Source organism: Nerophis lumbriciformis, linkage group LG04 (assembly GCF_033978685.3).
Source record: "Nerophis lumbriciformis linkage group LG04, RoL_Nlum_v2.1, whole genome shotgun sequence".
NCBI lineage: Eukaryota > Metazoa > Chordata > Actinopteri > Syngnathiformes > Syngnathidae > Nerophis > Nerophis lumbriciformis.
Genome location: NC_084551.2, coordinates 53,008,542 through 53,027,048, shown reverse-complemented (window position 1 = coordinate 53,027,048; position 18,507 = coordinate 53,008,542). Strand labels below are relative to the sequence as shown.

The following is an 18,507-nucleotide window of genomic DNA, read 5'->3' as shown; positions in this document are numbered from 1 at the left end:
AATACAAGCATGTTTAACACATATAGATTCCTTTCTTTCATGAAGACAAGAATATAAGTTGGTGTATTACCTGATTCTGATGACTTTTGCATTGATTGGAATCAGACGGTGGTGCTGATAATGTCCGCATTTTCGAATGGAGGAGAAAAAAAGTCCTCCTTTCTGTCTAATACCACATGAAAGTGGTTGGTTTTTGGCATCTTATCTGTCCAGCTTCCGTACTCCTTTGTATACACTTTACAAGAAATACATTGTCGGCAAACTCCGTAGCTTGCTAGCTTGTGCACGCCAGCTTTCTGAGACTCTTATTTTGTTAGCACAACTGTGCAACTGTGCAGTCGGTCTTTGGAGTTTTGACGACAGGTACGGCGCCAGAGTCTGTTGAAATAAAGTGTTTCTCGCCTTCCAGTCGGTAATTTTAATGAGCTGGCAGCAGCCAGCGTCATCTCAGAAGACCCTCGGGTGCCGTGAATGTCAATCAAGTGACGAAAGTGACGTCATAGTGAAGATTTATGATCGCTCATTTTTAGGACTATTTTTTTAATGCCTGGCTGGTGATCGACTGAGACACCCTCCGCGATCGACCGGTAGCTCGCGATCAACGTAATGAGTACCCCTGTACTAAAGCAAGCATACACATACATACATACATTCATTCAACCATGCAAAACCCAACAGTAGTCTACCCCACATGAGGCATTAAAGATAGGTGGTTAATAGCTAAGTTTTCAGTTTCTTTTTGAAGTTGGAGAATGGATACAGCATCTTGAGGCTCTCATTAAGCCGGTTCCAAATCTTTGGTCCCCTGCATACAACACTTTGAGCGGTACAAGCCAGTAAACGATGTTTACCTGATATCAGATCTAAGTTACGAGTGTTGTGAGCATGCTGGGGATGGTAGATAGGAACCAAGCTCCAGAGCCTAAGATTCAGCCTGTAAATGACTTGATAGGTTAAACAAGCATTTTGATAAATATTGAACTCTGTCAGTCTTAAGAGATGATAATTATGGAATAGATGTGGAGTGGGGGCATTAAACTTGGACCATGACAGGGCCCGAATGATTTTCTTTTGCATGGATTCTAATTTGTGAAGGTAGCTAGGGAAGGTGTTACACCAGATGACATTACAGTAGTTTAGATGTGGTTCAAAGAGAGTTTTATATAGGGTAAGTAGAACATAAAGAGGAAGATAATGACGAAGGTGAAAGAACAGGCCAACATATTTGGATAATTTGTTTAATATCGGCCGATAAATGCTTTATGATGTAATATCGGAATTTATCCGTATCGTTGTTTTTTTATCGGTATCGTTTCTTTTTTTTCTTTTTTTTATTAAATCAACATAAAAAACACAAGATACACTTACAATTAGTGCACCAACCCATAAAACCTCCCTCATTCACACAAAAGGGTTGTTTCTTTCTGTTATTAATATTGTGGTTCCTACATTATATATCAATATATATCAATACAGTCTGCAAGGGATACAGTCCGTAAGCACACATGATTGTGTCCACTAATAGTACTAACCTTTAACACTTAATTTCACTCATTTTCATTAATTACTAGTTTTTATGTAACTGTTTTTATATTGTTTTACTTTCTTTTTTATTCAAGAAAATGTTTTTAATTTATTTATCTTATTTTATTTTATAACATTTTTTAAAAAGGACCTTTTCTTCACCATACCTGGTTGTCCAAATTAGGCATAATAATGTGTTAATTCCACGACTGTATACATCAGTATCGGTAATTAAGAGTTGGAGAATATTGGGATATCGGCAAAAAAGCCACATCCCTATTTTCAACCAAAGCATTGTTGAAATGGAATTCAAATGCAATTTTCCTTTTACGGATAAGTTAATGTCACAAGACAATGATGGTAGAGTGGCCCTGCCAGCAACTTGAGGGTTCCGTCCCATTTCGGATGTCTGTAGGTTTGTAAGTTTTACAATATATCTAAAACAAATCATGCTTCCTAAACCGTCCCATGTGTGATGTCTGTAGGTTTGTAAGTTTTACAATATAACTAAAACAATTCATACTTCCTAAACCGTCCCATGTCTGATGTCTGTAGGTTTGTAAGTTTTACAATATAACTAAAACAATTCATACTTCGTAAACCGTCCCATGTCTGATGTCTGTAGGTTTGTAAGTTTTACAATATAACTAAAACAATTCATACTTCCTAAACCGTCCCATGTGTGATGTCTGTAGGTTTGTAAGTTTTACAACATAACTAAAACAATTCATACTTCCTAAACCGTCCCATGTCTGATGTCTGTAGGTTTGTAAGTTTTACAATATAACTAAAACAATTCATACTTTGTAAACCGTCCCATGTCTGATGTCTGTAGGTTTGTAAGTTTTATAATATAACTAAAACATTTCATACTTCCTAAATCGTCCCATGTGTGATGTCTGTAGGTTTGTACGTTTTACAATATAACTAAAACAATTAATTCCTTCCTAAACCGTCCCATTTCGGATGTCTGTAGGTTTGTAAGTTTTACAATATAACTAAAACAATTCATGCTTCCTAAACCGTCCAGGTTCGATTCCAGCTTCCTAGTCACATCCGTTGTGTCCTCGGGCAAGAGACTTTACCCACCTCGCTCCTGATGGGTCGTGGTTAGCGCCTTGCATGGCAGCTGCCGCCATCAGTGTGTGAATGTTATGTATCGTGTAAAGTGCTTTGGGTATCATTCCAGGTATAGTAAAGCACTATATAAATACACACCACTGAGTACATCTGAAGCGGTGGTTCTTAACCTTGTTGGAGGTACCGAACCCCACCAGTTTCATATGCGCATTCACCGAACCCTTCTTTCGTGAAAAATAAAATGTTTTTTTTTTCAAATTCAAGACAAAGTTATTATGTTTTTGGTAACACTTTAGTATGGGGGAAGATATTCTAAGTAACAAAGACTTAATTTAGAGTTATTTGGACACTAGAGGAACATATTCTAAGTCAGTGGTTCTTAACCTGGGTTCGATGGAACCCTAGGGGTTCGGTGAGTCGGCCTCAGGGGTTCGGCGGAGGTCGAGACACACCCGACTCATCGTGTAAATAAAAACTTCTCCCTATCGGCGTATTACGGATATGGCAACAGCTGACTGATTTGCAGGTGTGTAATTTGTTGTGAGTTTATGCACTGTGTTGGTTTTGTTCTTTGAACAAGGTGATGTTCATGCACGGTTCATTTTGTGCACCAGTAAAAAAACATGGTAACACTTTAGTATGGGGAACATATTCACCATTAATTAGTTGCTTATTAACATGCAAATTAGTAACATATTGGCTCTTAACTAGTCATTATTAAGTACTTATTAATGCCTTATTTGGCATGGCCTTATTATAACCCTAACCCTAACCAAATAACTCTAAATTAAGTCTTTGTTACTTAGAATATGTTCCCCATACTAAAGTGTTACCAAAAACATAATAACTTTGTCTTGAATTTGAAAAAAACATTTTATTTTTCACTAAAGGAGGGTTGGGTGAATGAGCATATGAACCTGGTGGGGTTCGGTACCTCCAACAAGGTTAAGAACCACTGCTCTAAGTAATAAAGACTTAATTTAGAGTTATTTGGTTAGGGTTAGAGGGTTAGGGTTATAATAAGGCATACTTGCCAACCTTGAGACCTCCGATTTCGGGAGGCGGGGGGCGTGGTTAAGAGGGGAGGAGTATATTTACAGCTAGAATTCACCAAGTCAAGTATTTTATTTATATATATATATATATATATATATATATATATATATATATATATATATATATATATATATATATATATATATATGTATATATATATATATAAGAAATACTTGTCAAAATACCAAGTCAAGTACTTCATATATATATATATATATATATATATATATATATATATATATATATATATATATATATATATATATAAGAAATACTTGACAAAATACTAAGTCAAGTACTTCATATATATATGTATATATATATATATATATATATATATAAGAAATACTTGACAAAATACTAAGTCAAGTACTTCATATGTATATATGTATATGTATATATATATATATATATAAGAAATACTTGACTTTCAGTGAATTCTAGCTGTAAATATATATTTTATTTTTATATATATATATATATATATATAAAATAAATACTTGAATTTCAGTGTTCATTTATTTACACATATACACACACATAACACTCATCTACTCATTGTTGAGTTAAGGGTTGAATTGTCCATCCTTGTTCTATTCTGTCACTATTTTTCGAACCGTCTCTGATGATGCATTGCTGTGTGGCACGCACAAAAGTGCTTTCATCAAATGCACTAGATGGCAATATTGTCCTGTTTAAGAGTGTCACAACATAGCTGTTTACGGCAGACAAACTGCTTTACGGAAGACAAAAACGTGACTGCTGTTGGGAGGACGTTAATGAAACTGCCTAACAATAAACCCACATAAGAAACCAAGAACTCGCCCTTGATCATTCTACAGTTATAACGTGATTGGGCAGGTACGCTGCGGACCTGAGTCCGCCTTAATTTCGGGAGATTCTCGGGAGAAATTTTGTCCTGGGAGATTTTCGGGAGAGGCGCTGAATTTCGGGAGTCTCCCGGAAAATCCGGGAGGGTTGGCAAGTGTGTAATAAGGCCATGCCGAATAAGGCATTAATACGTACTTAATAATGACTAGTTAAGAGCCAATATGTTACTAATTTGCAATATTACCTGTGCAACATTACCTTTCTTGTGCAATACGTCCGACACTGATTGTTATTTATTACTCCGGTACTCTTGTCTTGTTCTGTATATTGTACAGTATTTTGTATTTGTATAGTGTTTTGTATATTGTACAGGATTGCTTATTATTTGTATTGGATAGTAGTCTGTTTATTTTAATTCTTAGTTTTTTCTTTATTACCTCTTGTGTAATTTATTTTCATCCCATATTTGTTCCCACTACCGCACCTTAAGTTGGAGTCCTTAATCTCGTTATATGCAAATATAATGACAATCTATTCTATTCTATTCTAAAAGATAACGCATAAGCTTTTTTTTTGGTCTAAGTTTGCAAGCAGAAGAACTGAGGATTGTTAACACGGTCGTGTCGTTCCCTCCTCAGGCGTGGGCTCGTCCGCAGCTGTGGAGTTCTCCGCTTTCCTCGACGGCCGTTACCCGCCTGCCGACCTGGATGGAGACATCACCGTGTCGTACAGCTCGCCCACAGGTAAACAAAAAAAATATATATATTTTTTGTCTTTTGCGTGGTAAAACAGCCCTCGGTTCTAATAAGATCATTGGCGTGACGGAGGAGGGGGTGCAGCAATGTGGGACTGATTACACTCAGCCTCTGCAGAATAAAACCATCAAAGTCAAACTGAAATGTCCTTTTCCAGAAGAAAACAACTCCCTGAGGTTTAGCAACTCAGGAAGTAGTATGTGTATTATTTCTTTGGTCAACTGTGGATTACTGTAAATGTCCAATGATGGTGCGGCACTGACACGTTCTGTCAATTCTGGACTATAAGCCGCTACTTTTTCCCTGCGTTGTGAACCCTGCGGCTTATAAGAAGTGCAAATAGTTTATGGATTTTTCTTTGCCGACGGCCATAGTGCAACAGTTAGAAAAGAACAACCAAAAAACAAGCAAACACACCAATGAGGTATGTTGTTGTTTGTGCAATGACGCCATCTTTTGGAAGAGTTTGTTCACTGCAGGTGCTGCAGTGTCCTTCCATTTAGTGTTCTCAGCCGGAAGCCATTCAGTCTTCTAAACATCCATAGCGTTCCTATTCGTATGGATTCTCCATTCATCGCTCTAAGTAATAGTTGTAAGTTTTACAATAGAACTAAAACAATTCATTCTTACTAAACCGTCCCATGTGTGATATCTGTAGGTTTGTAAGTTTTACAATATAACTAAAACTATTCATACTTACTAAACCGTCCCATGTCTGATGTCTGTAGGTTTGTAAGTTTTACAATAGAACTAAAACAATTAATTCTTACTAAACCGTCCCATGTGTGATATCTGTAGGTTTGTAAGTTTTATAATATAACTAAAACTATTCATACTTACTAAACCGTCCCATGTGTGATGTCTGTAGGTTTGTAAGTTTTACAATATAGCTAAAACAATTCATACTTCCTAAACCGTCCCATGTGTGATGTCTGTAGGTTTGTAAGTTTTACAATATAACTAAAACAATTCATACTTCCTAAACCGTCCCATGTGTGATGTCTGTAGGTTTGTAAGTTTTACAATATAACTAAAACAATTCATACTTACTAAACCGTCCCATGTCTGATGTTGTAAGTTTGTAAGTTTTCTACAATAGAACTAAAACAATTCATACTTCCTAAACCGTCCCATGTGTGATGTCTGTAGGTTTGTAAGTTTTGCAATATAACTAAAACAATTCATACTTCCTAAACCGTCTGATGTCTGTAAGTTTGTAAGTTTTACAATATAACTAAAACAGTTCATACTTCCTAAACCGTCCCATTTCTGATGTTTGTAGGTTTGTAAGTTTTACAATATAACTAAAACAATTCATGCTTCCTAAACTGTTCCATGTGTGATGTCTGTAGGTTTGTAAGTTTAACAATAACTAAAACAATTCATACTTCCTAAACCGTCTGATGTCTGTAGGTTTGTAAGTTTTACAATATAACTAAAACAATTCATACTTCCTAAACCGTCCCATGTGTGATGTCTGTAGGTTTGTAAGTTTTATAATATAACTAAAACAATTCATACTTCCTAAACCGTCCCATGTGTGATGTCTGTAGGTTTGTAAGTTTTACAATATAACTAAAACAATTCATACTTCCTAAACCGTCCCATGTGTGATGTCTGTAGGTTTGTAAGTTTTAAAATATAACTAAAACAATTCATACTTCCTAAACCGTCCTATGTCTGATCTCTGTAGATTTGTAAGTTTTACAATATAACTAAAACAATTCATACTTCCTAAACTGTCTGTCTGTATGAGTGTTTTCATGCACAGTTGTACGTGCTATCGTAATGTAATCAAGTTAGCATCGTTAGCATTAGCTAATATTCTATCACGTTTACGAGTGTCTGTGTTAGTATTATTAACTTACAATGGCTGATTAAAATAAAATTCAATTGTTGCGTTTTGTTGTTCTTTAATATTTTTTTTTAATGTCCTTCATTTTTTTCCGCATAGAAATTCTTACATAAAAGAAAACTGCTGTAAGTATAATATTTTTTGCGTCTTGAGTGGAGTAAGTGCAGCCTTCCACCAATGAGCACACCTTCGATGGTAATTTAAAAAAAACAAACGTTTAATAGTAGATGCATTGCACAACCGCTTCTAAAATGCCCATAAAAAGTGATACATGTGTCCAGCATGTTTTAAAACATAGCAAAACGCTGCAGGTAGGAGCATGACAACATGAATGTGCAGTAAATGAGTGTCTCCATGGTGATTCCCCGTTTCGTATACGCAAAATCCTCATTTGAATAAGTCGGTCTTAGTACATCACTCGGCCATAATAGCACACACTATTTTATAGATTGCACACGCTGGTATTTGGGTCTTACTAAATCAGGCCCTTACTGTACAATGTCTGCTCTCACTGGGATGCTGACTGATGGGATGTTCATATCTTCCAGTTTAGATGAAGAATTGATCATAATCCTCACACATGTATAAAAAAAAAAAAAAAAAAAAAAAAAGGTCTTTTCGTGTCTTTCTCGCCATAAGTTACCGCATTTCCTGGACCATAGGGCGCAACGGATTATAAGGCGCACTGCCGATGAGGCGGTCTATTCAGGTCAGCAGCATCTTCTCATCAGTGGCTCACTAGTGCAAAAAGGAAAAGTGTCCCGTGAAAAACCGTCCGACCGGAACTCTCTAATAACTAAAGTTCCTTAGGTGAATAATGTAAAGTCACTACACCGGTATGTTTTAGCGCTTCCATTACGAGAAATGAGTTCGAACTTTACACTACTTTAAATTAGAAATGGCAACAACGGAGGATGAATGTCCCATAACAAGATGGTAGAGAAAAAGAAGCTTATCGACACATTTTACTGTAAAATTGGGTGTAAATTTGTACTGTTTTTCAAGTTACAGTAATGCACTATAAAAAAATAAGATTTTTGTAAAAAAAACAAAAAAAACAGCAGCTCATTTGCCAAAATTTTACTGTAAAAATAACAGTGGTACTGTTTTTCAATTTACAGTAATGCACTGTAAAAAAAATAAAAATAAAAATTGTAATAAAAACAGCATCTCGGTTGCCAAAATGTTCCTGCTAAAATAACAGGGTACTGTTTTTCAATTTACAGTAATGCACTGTAAAAAAAAACTAACATTTTTGTAGAAAAACAGCAGTTCAGTTGCCAAAATTTTACTGTAAAAATAACAGTGGTACTGTTTTTCAATTTACAGTAATGCACTGCAAAAGAAAAAAAGTAAATATCTTTGTTAAAAAACAGCATCTCAGTTGCCAAGATTTTACTGTGAAAATAACAGCGGTACTATTTTTCAAATTACAGTAATACGCTGTAAAAAAAAAAATAGAATAAGACTTTTGTAAAAAAACAGTACCTCATTTGCCAAAATGTCCTGTTAAGATAACAGGGGTACTGTTTTTCAATTTACAGTAATGCGCTGTAAAAAAAAAAACTGAAAATATTTTTGTAAAAAAAAAAACAGCAGCTCAGTTGTCAAAGTTTTACTGTAAAAATAACAGTGGTACTGTTTTGCAATTTACAGTAATGCACTGTAAAAAAAACTGTAAATATTTTTTGTAGAAAAACAGCATCACAGTTGCCAAAATTTTACTGTGAAAATAACAGCAGTGCTGTTTTTCAATTTACAGTAATGCACTGTAAAAGAAAAAAAAACAAGTAAATATTTTTGTAAAAAAAACAGCATCTCAGTTGCCAAGATTTTACTGCAAAAAACAGTGGTACTGTTTCTCAATTTACAGTAATGCACTGTAAAAAAAACGGTAAATATTTTTGTAAAAAAACAGCAGCTCAGTTGCCAAAATTTTATTGTAAAAATAACAGCGGTGCTGTTTTTCAATTTACAGTAATACGCTGTAAAAAAAAAAAGAAAAAAAAAAAGACTTGTAAAAAAAAAACAGCAGCTCAGTTCCCAACATTTTACTGTAAAAATAACAGGGGTACTGTTTTTAAATTTACAGTAATGCACTGGAAAAAAAAAACTGAAAATATTTTTGTAAAAAAAAAAAACAGCAGCTCAGTTGTCAAAGTTTTACTGTAAAAGTAACAGTGGTACTGTTTCTCAATTTACAGTAATGCACTGTAAAAAAAAAAAAAACTGTAAATATTTTTTGTATAAAAACAACAGCTCAGTTGCCAAAATGTTACTTTTAAAATAACAGTACAATATTCTTGTAAAAAAAAAAATAACGCATCTCAGTTGCGACCCAATCTCTGGGTTAACATCGTTACCTGTGGGTTGCTTGCAGACACGCTGTGTTCATCTCGCAGCCCCATTCCAGGCTGTCTATTTCCAGGCAACGGTGCTGGAAGTCCTGACTTTACATGTGGACTAACACAGCAGGCCTTTATTTCAAATGTCACAGGCGTCATTATTTCTCCAAATACAGATCTCGACTTGGTTCTCAGTGTTTATGAAAATAAAACCGGCGTATTGTTTCCTTTGGACAGGATTTAAGTTGGCAGCAGTCTTCTACTGGAGCACTTTCCTTTACCCTGAAATCCATTTGAAGTCTGGATTTGTTTTTGTCAGACTTTATTGTGACGCTAAACATAGAACAGAAGTAGTCTGGAGTGATTTGTGGCTTGCAGATTTCAAACACACACCCTTCACTATTTCAACAATCAGTTGGAAAACAATTCCATTTTATTTACATGACACTAAATCACAGCTAAATATCTCTCCTTGTCAAAATGTCCCCAAACTTGTTTGTGCTGCAATTGTTTTTGTTTAACCGTCTTCATGTTATTAACCTTTTAATATTTTTTACGATATCAACACGTAACGAGATGAAGCAATTAATGTGTGAACACTCCAGTGCTGAAGCTCAACTTAAATGCTGACGGACTGTTGGGTGAATGTAAGAATACCGTATTTTCCAGACCATAGGGCGCACCGGATTATAAGGCGCACTGCCGATGAAAGGTAGATTGTTGATCTTCTTTCATATATTAGGCGCACCAGATTATAAGGCGCATTAAAAGAGTCATATTATTATATATTTTTTCTAAACGTAAAACACATCCTTGTGGTCTACATAACATGTAATATATACACATACATATATATATATATATATATATATATATATATATATATATATATATATATATATATATATATATATATATATATATATATATATATATATATATATATGTATATATATATATATATGTATGTGTGTGTGTGTGTGTATATATATATATATGTGTGTGTGTATGGCCCCAGACACATTTCTTTTCTCTCAATGTGCCCCCCATGTGAAAATAATTGCCCAGGTCTGCTTTAAAGCCACATTCCTCATACATTAAAGAGAACCAACTGATCCCCACATGAGTAAGCACTTGGCGACGGAGGCAAGGAAAAACTCCCTTTCGTGAAGAAACCCCGGCCAGAACAGCAACATGAAAACAGAAGATCAGTTTATCATACTTTGTTCTGGAACACACCTGTGGTGGAACTTTGATGGTCCGTTCATTTATCACAGCTGCTCTTTTCCACTTTGTGTCTTCATCGTGTGCCTAACACAACAATGGTCTCCAAGGAAACCCAGTCAGTGATGCTGATCTTAGAGTGTGTGTGTCTGCTCGTCTCCATTAATACTCCATCCCGTCCTCCAAGCGCTCTGCAGGCATGGAAGGAATGCATCACTTTGACTCCCACCCAGGGGTGATGATTGCACCTTCAACCCCACCAACACACAAACCCATTCGTCTTTAAGCCGCACAAAGGCTCTGACATTCTGACAAGTAAGACCACGTTGACTTCTTAAGCTCATCAAAAGAGACTCATCAGTGGCTGCGGTCGTTAGGGGCTCGAAAGAATTTCCTTGGAGGCTGTGTGACTTAAAAAAGAGCAACAATGGCGGAGCACTCCACTTGATTAGACAGCCGTGCTGACTCCCACAAAATGCTGTACGATGCAACACAACACAACCACACTACCAGCTGTCAATCGTGAAATGTGCCTGGCAAAACAGCTGAGTCATGAAAACATTGCAAGTGTTTTGACTCGCTGCCTAAAGCACAGGTGTCAAACCTGGCGAAAGTCGCTCGATTTTACTAAAGATGTCCCATAATGGCTTTTTTGTCGATATCCGATATTCCGATATTGTCCAACTCTTAATTACCGATTCCGATATCAACCGATTCCGATATATACAGTCGTGGAATTAACACATTATTATGCCTTATTTTGTTGTGATGCCCCGCTGGATGCATTAAACAATGTAACAAGGTTTTCCAAAATAAATCCACTCAAGTTATGGAAAAAAATGCCAACATGGCACTGCCATATTTATTATTGAAGTCACAAAGTGCAGGAGGTTGAGGTGGGTGGGGTTGGGGGGGGGCTGTATATTGTAGCATCCCTGAAGAGTTAGTGCTGCAAGGGGTTCTGGGTATTTGTTCTGTTGTGTTACGGTGCAGACATACTTGCCAACCCTCCCGGATTTTCCGGGAGATTCCCGAAATTCAGCGCCTCTCCCGAAAACCTCCCGGGACAAATTTTCTCCCGAAATTCAGGCCACGCCCCCTCCAGCTCCATGCGGACCTGGGTCCGCTTTCCCACAATATAAAGAACGTCTACAGTAAAGCAGTCCGTCTGCCGTAAACAGCAATGTTGTGACACTCTTAAACAGGACAATACTGCCATCTAGTGCATTTGATGAAAGCACTTTTGTGCGTGCCACACAGCAATGCATAATCAGAGAGGGTGTTCAGCATGGTTAGAAAGATAGTGACAGAGAATAGAACAAGGATGGACAATTCAACCCTTAACTCAACAATGAGTAGATGAGTGTTATGTGTGTGTATATGTGTAAATAAATGAACACTGAAATTCAAGTATTTCTTTTATATATATATATATATATATATATATATATATATATATATATATATATATATATATATATATATATATATATATCCATCCATCCATCCATTTTCTACCGCTTATTCCCTTCGGAGTCGCGGGGATATATATATATATATATATGAAATAGAAATACTTGACGTGGTGAATTCTAGCTGTAAATATACTCCTCCCCTCTTAACCACGCCCCCAACCACGCCCCCGCCCCAACCACGCCCCCCCGCACCCACCCCCCACCCCCCACCTCCCGAAATTGGAGGTCTCAAGGTTGGCAAGTATGGGTGCAGATGTTCTCCCATTCTTGTTTGGTGTGGGTCTACAGTGTGGCGCATATTTGTAACAGTGTTAAAGTTGTTTATACGGCCACCCTCAGTGTGACCTGTATGGCTGTTGACCAAGTATGCGTTGCATTCGCTTGTGTGTTTGTGAAAAGCCGTAGATATTTTGTGATTGGGCCGGCACGCAATGGCAGTGCCTTTAAGGTTTATTGGCGCTCTGTACTTCTCCTTACAGCGGCGTTTTAAAAAGTCATACATTTTACTTTTTGAAACCGATACCGATAATTTCCAATATTACATTTGAAAGCATTTATCGGCCGATAATATCGGACTGCCGATCTTATCGGACATCTCTAGATTTTACTGTAAAAACCTGCCAGCTCTGTCGCCAGAAATTTACCATAAAATCATAAGCGGTACCATTTTTACATTTAACGTATTTTCCGGACTATAAGGCGCACTTAAAGTCCTTTTTTCCCCTCAAAACTCGACAGTGCGCCTTATAACCCGGTGCGCCTAATGTAAGGAATACGTTTGGTTGAGCTTACCCACCTCGTAGCAATTTTATTTGGTACATGGTGTAATAACTTTGACCAGTAGATGGCAGGCAAACATAAGAGATAAGTGTAGGCTGCACCGTTTGATGTGCTTCAACATAGGAGTATTATTATGGTGTGTGTATAAGGTAAGATATATTATCTGCCGTTTTGTTTCACAATATTCTGCTTAAGCATATATCGGCTGATAAGATCGGCAGTCCGATATTATCAGACATCTCTAGATTTTACTGTAAAAACCTGCCAGCTCTGTCGCCAGAAATTTACCATAAAATCATAAGCGGTACTATTTTTACATTTAACGTATTTTCCGGACTATAAGGCGTAATTTAAGTCCTTTTTTCCCCCTCAAAACTCGACAGTGCTCCTTAAAACCCGGTGCGCCTAATGTAAGGAATACGTTATGGTTGAGCATACCCACCTCGAAGCAATTTTATTTGGTACATGGTGTAATAACTTTGACCAGTAGATGGCAGGCAAACATAAGAGATAAGTGTAGGCTGCACCGTTTGGAGTATTATTATGGTGTGTGTATAAGGTAAGATATATTATCTGCCGTTTTGTTTCGCAATATTCTGCTAAAGCAACTTTCTTACCTTCTAGTACCTGCTGATCTGCATAATTCCTGAAAAATTTTGCGCGTCCGCCTTTGTAGTCCGTGCCTACACCGTAGTCGATAAGCTTCTTTTTCTCTATCTTCTTGTTATGGGACATTCATCCTCAGCTGTTGCCATTTCTAATATAAAGTAGTGTAAAGTTCTTACTTATATCTGTCAGTAAACTCGCCATGAAATCGCTAAAACATACCGGTGTAGTGAGTTTACATTATCCACCCAAGGAACTTTAGTTATTAGAGAGTTCCGGTCGGACGGTTTTTCACGGGTCACATTTCCGGCATTGTTGTCGTTTCCGGATGAGGAGATGCTGCTCCGTTATTGATTGAAGTAAAGTCTGAATGTCATTAAAACAGTTAGCGCCATCTTTTGACACTTCTTCCACTCCCGCCCTTGCACGCTACACCGCTACAACAAAGATGACGGGGAGAAGACGCTGTCGAAGGTGAGCCACGTAAATAAGACCGCCCACAAAACGGCGCATCCGGAAGAGACTGTCAGAAACCGGCTTGAAGATGATGTGTAAAACATCATCTATGCAACATTTTGACCAAAGAACCACCATTACATGTTATGTAGACCACAAGGAAGTCTTTTACACATGTGTTTCCCACCCCCACCCCGTTTCTTTACGAGGATTATGAATCATACTTCACCTAATTGGGAATATATGAACATCCTAGCAGTCGGCATCCTAATAACAGCAGACCTTGTACAGTAAGTGTTTGTTTTATTATGTTTGTTGGCTCTCACAAAGTCTGCAGTGAGTAATAATCAGTGATGAAGAAAAAAATAGCAAACGTGATGCGTTTTTTAAAATTAATGCGCCGCATATGCTTAAAATGATCAAAATACGTAAATACTACATCTTATTATAAATAGATAAATAGATAGATAGATAGTACTTTATTGATTCCTTCAGGAGAGTTCCCTCAGGAAAATTACAATTCCAGCAGCAGTGTACAGAATAGGGTTAAGGTTAGGCTTGTGCAGCCCTTTGAGACACTTGTGATTTAGGGCTACATAAATAAACATTGATTGATTGATTGATTGATTTAAAACTAAATAATGGGGTTATAAATGGAAATAAAATGGAAATAAAATTGAAAATATAACAATAAGAATAAAAATAAAAAGCAACAATAAGAATAAAAATGTAACAGTAAAAATAAGAATATAACAAAAGAAACTAGGCAGTAGTGACTACATTACATATATACTTACATCATGTATATAAAATCTCAATGGAGGTGTCCTGATGTGTTTTAGGGGCTCCCATAGGCTCCATTGTAAGCAGACTTTTGATCGCATTTATTTAATATTTAGAATACATGAAAAAAAAGATAAATCCATCTGTGTCTTTCGTATTGATTGTGAACAATTGCCAAAATTCCGAAAAAAGTGCAGTTCCCCTTTTAAGATGACGTTAGTTTATTTGCACAACCATGTCTTCCTAGTTGTATTCATAACCACAACACAAACATATGCGATCTCTTGTCCTTCTTTTTACATGTAGTTCTGCTCTCAAACACTACTAATATCGTAGAGAATAAACGCGACCACAGAAAGCTTCTCAAAACAATTCAAATGTTTTCCAAAGTAATCACTGCAGACACAAGCGGTCCAAACGTATTCCACAAGATGATGAAAGTGATATTTTTAAGAGCCATTTCCTTTGACTCACTCCCGGACTTTATTACCTTTATGAACCACTTCTTTCGGGACTCTCTGAAAGCTCTTCCCTATCTCTCTATTTGAACGACTGGAACACCCAAGAACAGAACAGCAATACAGCATTTTTCTGCTCAAACTCTACACTCACGCTCACTCTTTTTTTAATGTTACGCTCAAGCTGCTCGGCCATGGTGTGAATTAAGCCGCCAAAGAAGAAAAACAGACGTCATATGCAACCCAGCAATAGGCACTTTTTCACTTTGGCCCTTGAAGGTAAAAGGTTTTGGGTTTAGACCATAACACACTAAATGATGACCCTTTGTGCAGCACGCCATGTTTAATCGTCTGCAAGAATCCTATTGATTTTACAAACCCCGTTTCCATATGAGTTGGGAAATTGTGTTAGATGTAAATATAAACGGAATACAATGATTTGCAAATCATTTTCAATCCATATTCAGTTGAATATGCTACAAAGACAACATATTTGATGTTCAAACTGATAAACATTTTGGTTTTTGCAAATAATCATTAACTTTAGAATTTGATGCCAGCAACACGTGACAAAGAAGTTGGGAAAGGTGGCAATAAATACTGATAAAGTTGAGGAATGCTCATCAAACACTTATTTGGAACATCCCACAGGTGTGCAGGCTAATTGGGAACAGGTGGGTGCCATGATTGGGTATAGAAACAGCTTTCCAGAAAATGCTCAGTCTTTCACAAGAAAGGATGGGGCGAGGTACACCCCTTTGTCCACAAGTGTGTGAGCAAATATTCAAACAGTTTAAGAACAACGTTTCTCAAAGTGCAATTGCAAGAAATTTAGGGATTTCACCATCTACGGTCCATAATATCATCAAAAGGTTCAGAGAATCTGGAGAAATCACTCCACGTAAGCGGCATTGCCGGAAACCAACATTGAATGACCGTGACCTTCGATCCCTCAGACGGCACTGTATCAAAAACCGACATCAATCTCTAAAGGATATCACCACATGGGCTCAGGAACACTTCAGAAAACCACTGTCACTAAATACAGTTGGTCGCTACATCTGTAAGTGCAAGTTAAAGCTCTTCTATGCAAAGCGAAAGCCATTTATCAACAACATGCAGAAACGCCGCCGGCTTCTCTGGGCCCGAGATCATCTAAGATGGACTCATGCAAAATGGAAAAGTGTTCTGTGGTCTGACGAGTCCACATTTCAAATTGTTTTTGGAAATATTCGACATTGTGTCATCCGGACCAAAGGGGAACGAACCATCCAGACTGTTATTGATGCAAAGTTCAAAAGCCAGCATGTGTGATGGTATGGGGGTGTATTAGTGCCCAAGACATGAGTAACTTACACATCTGTGAAGGCACCATTAATGCTGAAAGGTACATACAGGTTTTGGAACAACATATGCTGCCATCTATGCGCCCTGCTTATTTCAGCAAGACAATGCCAAGCCACATTCAGCACGTGTTACAACAGCGTGGCTTTGTAAAAAAAGAGTGCGGGTACTTTCCTGGCCCGCCTGCAGTCCAGACCTGTCTCCCATTGAAAATGTGTGGCGCATTATGAAGCGTAAAATACGACAGCGGAGACCCCGGACTGTTGAACGACTGAAGCTCTACATAAAACTAGAATGGGAAAGAATTCCACTTTCAAAGCTTCAACAATTAGTTTCCTCAGTTCCCAATCGTTTACTGAGTGTTGCTAAAAGGAAAGGCCATGTAACACAGTGGTGAACATGCCCTTTCCCAACTACTTTGGCACGTGTTGCAGCCATGAAATTCTAAGTTAATTATTATTTTCCCCCAAAAAATTAAGTTTCTGAGTTTGAACATCAAATATGTTGTCTTTGTAGTGCATTCAATTGAATATGGGTTGAAAAGGATTTGCAAATATTCCGTTTATATTTACATCTAACACAATTTCCCAACTCATATGGAAACGGGGTTTGTAAAAGACATCTGGCCCAAGGTCTTTTTATGGTCGCCGTCTTTATTAATTCCTCTGAACAATGTTGTTTTGGATATTTGCCACCAGCTTGAGGGCGATAAGAGTGCTCCACCACTGGATGATGGCGACGCCACTTATTACAGGACGCCGCCCACACCCTCTTAGCGCGACCATACCCTCCTCTCATCCTTATCACGGCGTATCGTCTCCCGGCGTGCTATCGCGCCGGAGGTGCTTTGTCGCCATGTGCACTTGACTGTGCGCGGAGCGTGGGAAGAAGGCGAACAAAGCCCGGTCAGGGTGGAACATCTGCTTCTTCTGTCATCTGTCTAACATCTTCTCCTTTTCTCTCCCTGCAGAGTTTAACCCCAAAGGTACGTGCACGCTCACGTGGGCTGGATAGACTAGACGCACGCACGCACACACACACACACACACACACACACATTTATTTGTCGAACATGCCTATACTGTACAGATTCACACACACACACACACACACACACACACACACACACACACACACACACACACACACACACACACACACACACACACACACACACACACACACACACACTGTACTGTATAAACAGGAAGAACCTGCCGCCTACCGTTTATGTTTCTGTAACGTGATCCCCGCCAGGAGTCCACACACACATATTCTTGCACATGTCTCCCCGCTTTATGAATACAAATATCCCATTTTTCTTTTTACACTCTACAGTCTTCATACTAAATTTCTTATGACACACACAGAATAGTCAGTAGTGTTCCCAGTCCCAAGCCAGTGTTTGTTTTAGTTGTCCGAGTTTGTGTGCTTTGATACAGAATAGGATGTGCCGTGATCTGTAGTGGGGTTAGAGGCCCGGTGCACACACACACACACACACACACACACACACACACACACACACACACACACACACACACACACACACACACACACACACACACACACACACACACACACACACACTTGTATTTGTTGCCTTCTTGAGACCTGAGAAAAATGCCTCCCTCTTCAGGACCAGCCTTTCTAGATACATAAAGATGTGTATTTACAACATTAATAATATATACAAACTTTGCAAGTATAAAAAAGGTAAGCTTTTAGTTGATTTTTTTTTGTAATTGTTTTTTAATCTTCATTATTTACTTCACGTTATTACAGTATGTCTCTATATACATATTTATTTAATTTTTTTAATTAATTTTGGTCAAAGGGGGCGCATTTCATGTTAGGGTTTGATCAAGGAGGTGATCCCAGGATGCAGAGACTGGAGGCGAGGCTGATTTACAATATGTTAAACAACTTAATATG

General features: G+C 37.6%; 1 protein-coding gene across 2 annotated transcripts in view; it reads left to right on the top strand.

Moving 5' to 3' along the window:
* bbs9 (Bardet-Biedl syndrome 9) overlaps positions 1-18,507 on the top strand; it is a 449,751-nt gene that overhangs the window by 127,931 nt on the left and 303,313 nt on the right. The window contains exons 14-15 of one of the 2 annotated variants that reach the window (XM_061957169.2): positions 5,130-5,234; positions 17,543-17,557. In XM_061957169.2, coding sequence (XP_061813153.2) covers positions 5,130-5,234; positions 17,543-17,557 — 120 coding nt within the window. The remainder of the gene's footprint in view (positions 1-5,129; positions 5,235-17,542; positions 17,558-18,507) is intronic. The other variant, XM_061957178.2, reaches the window with a different exon arrangement.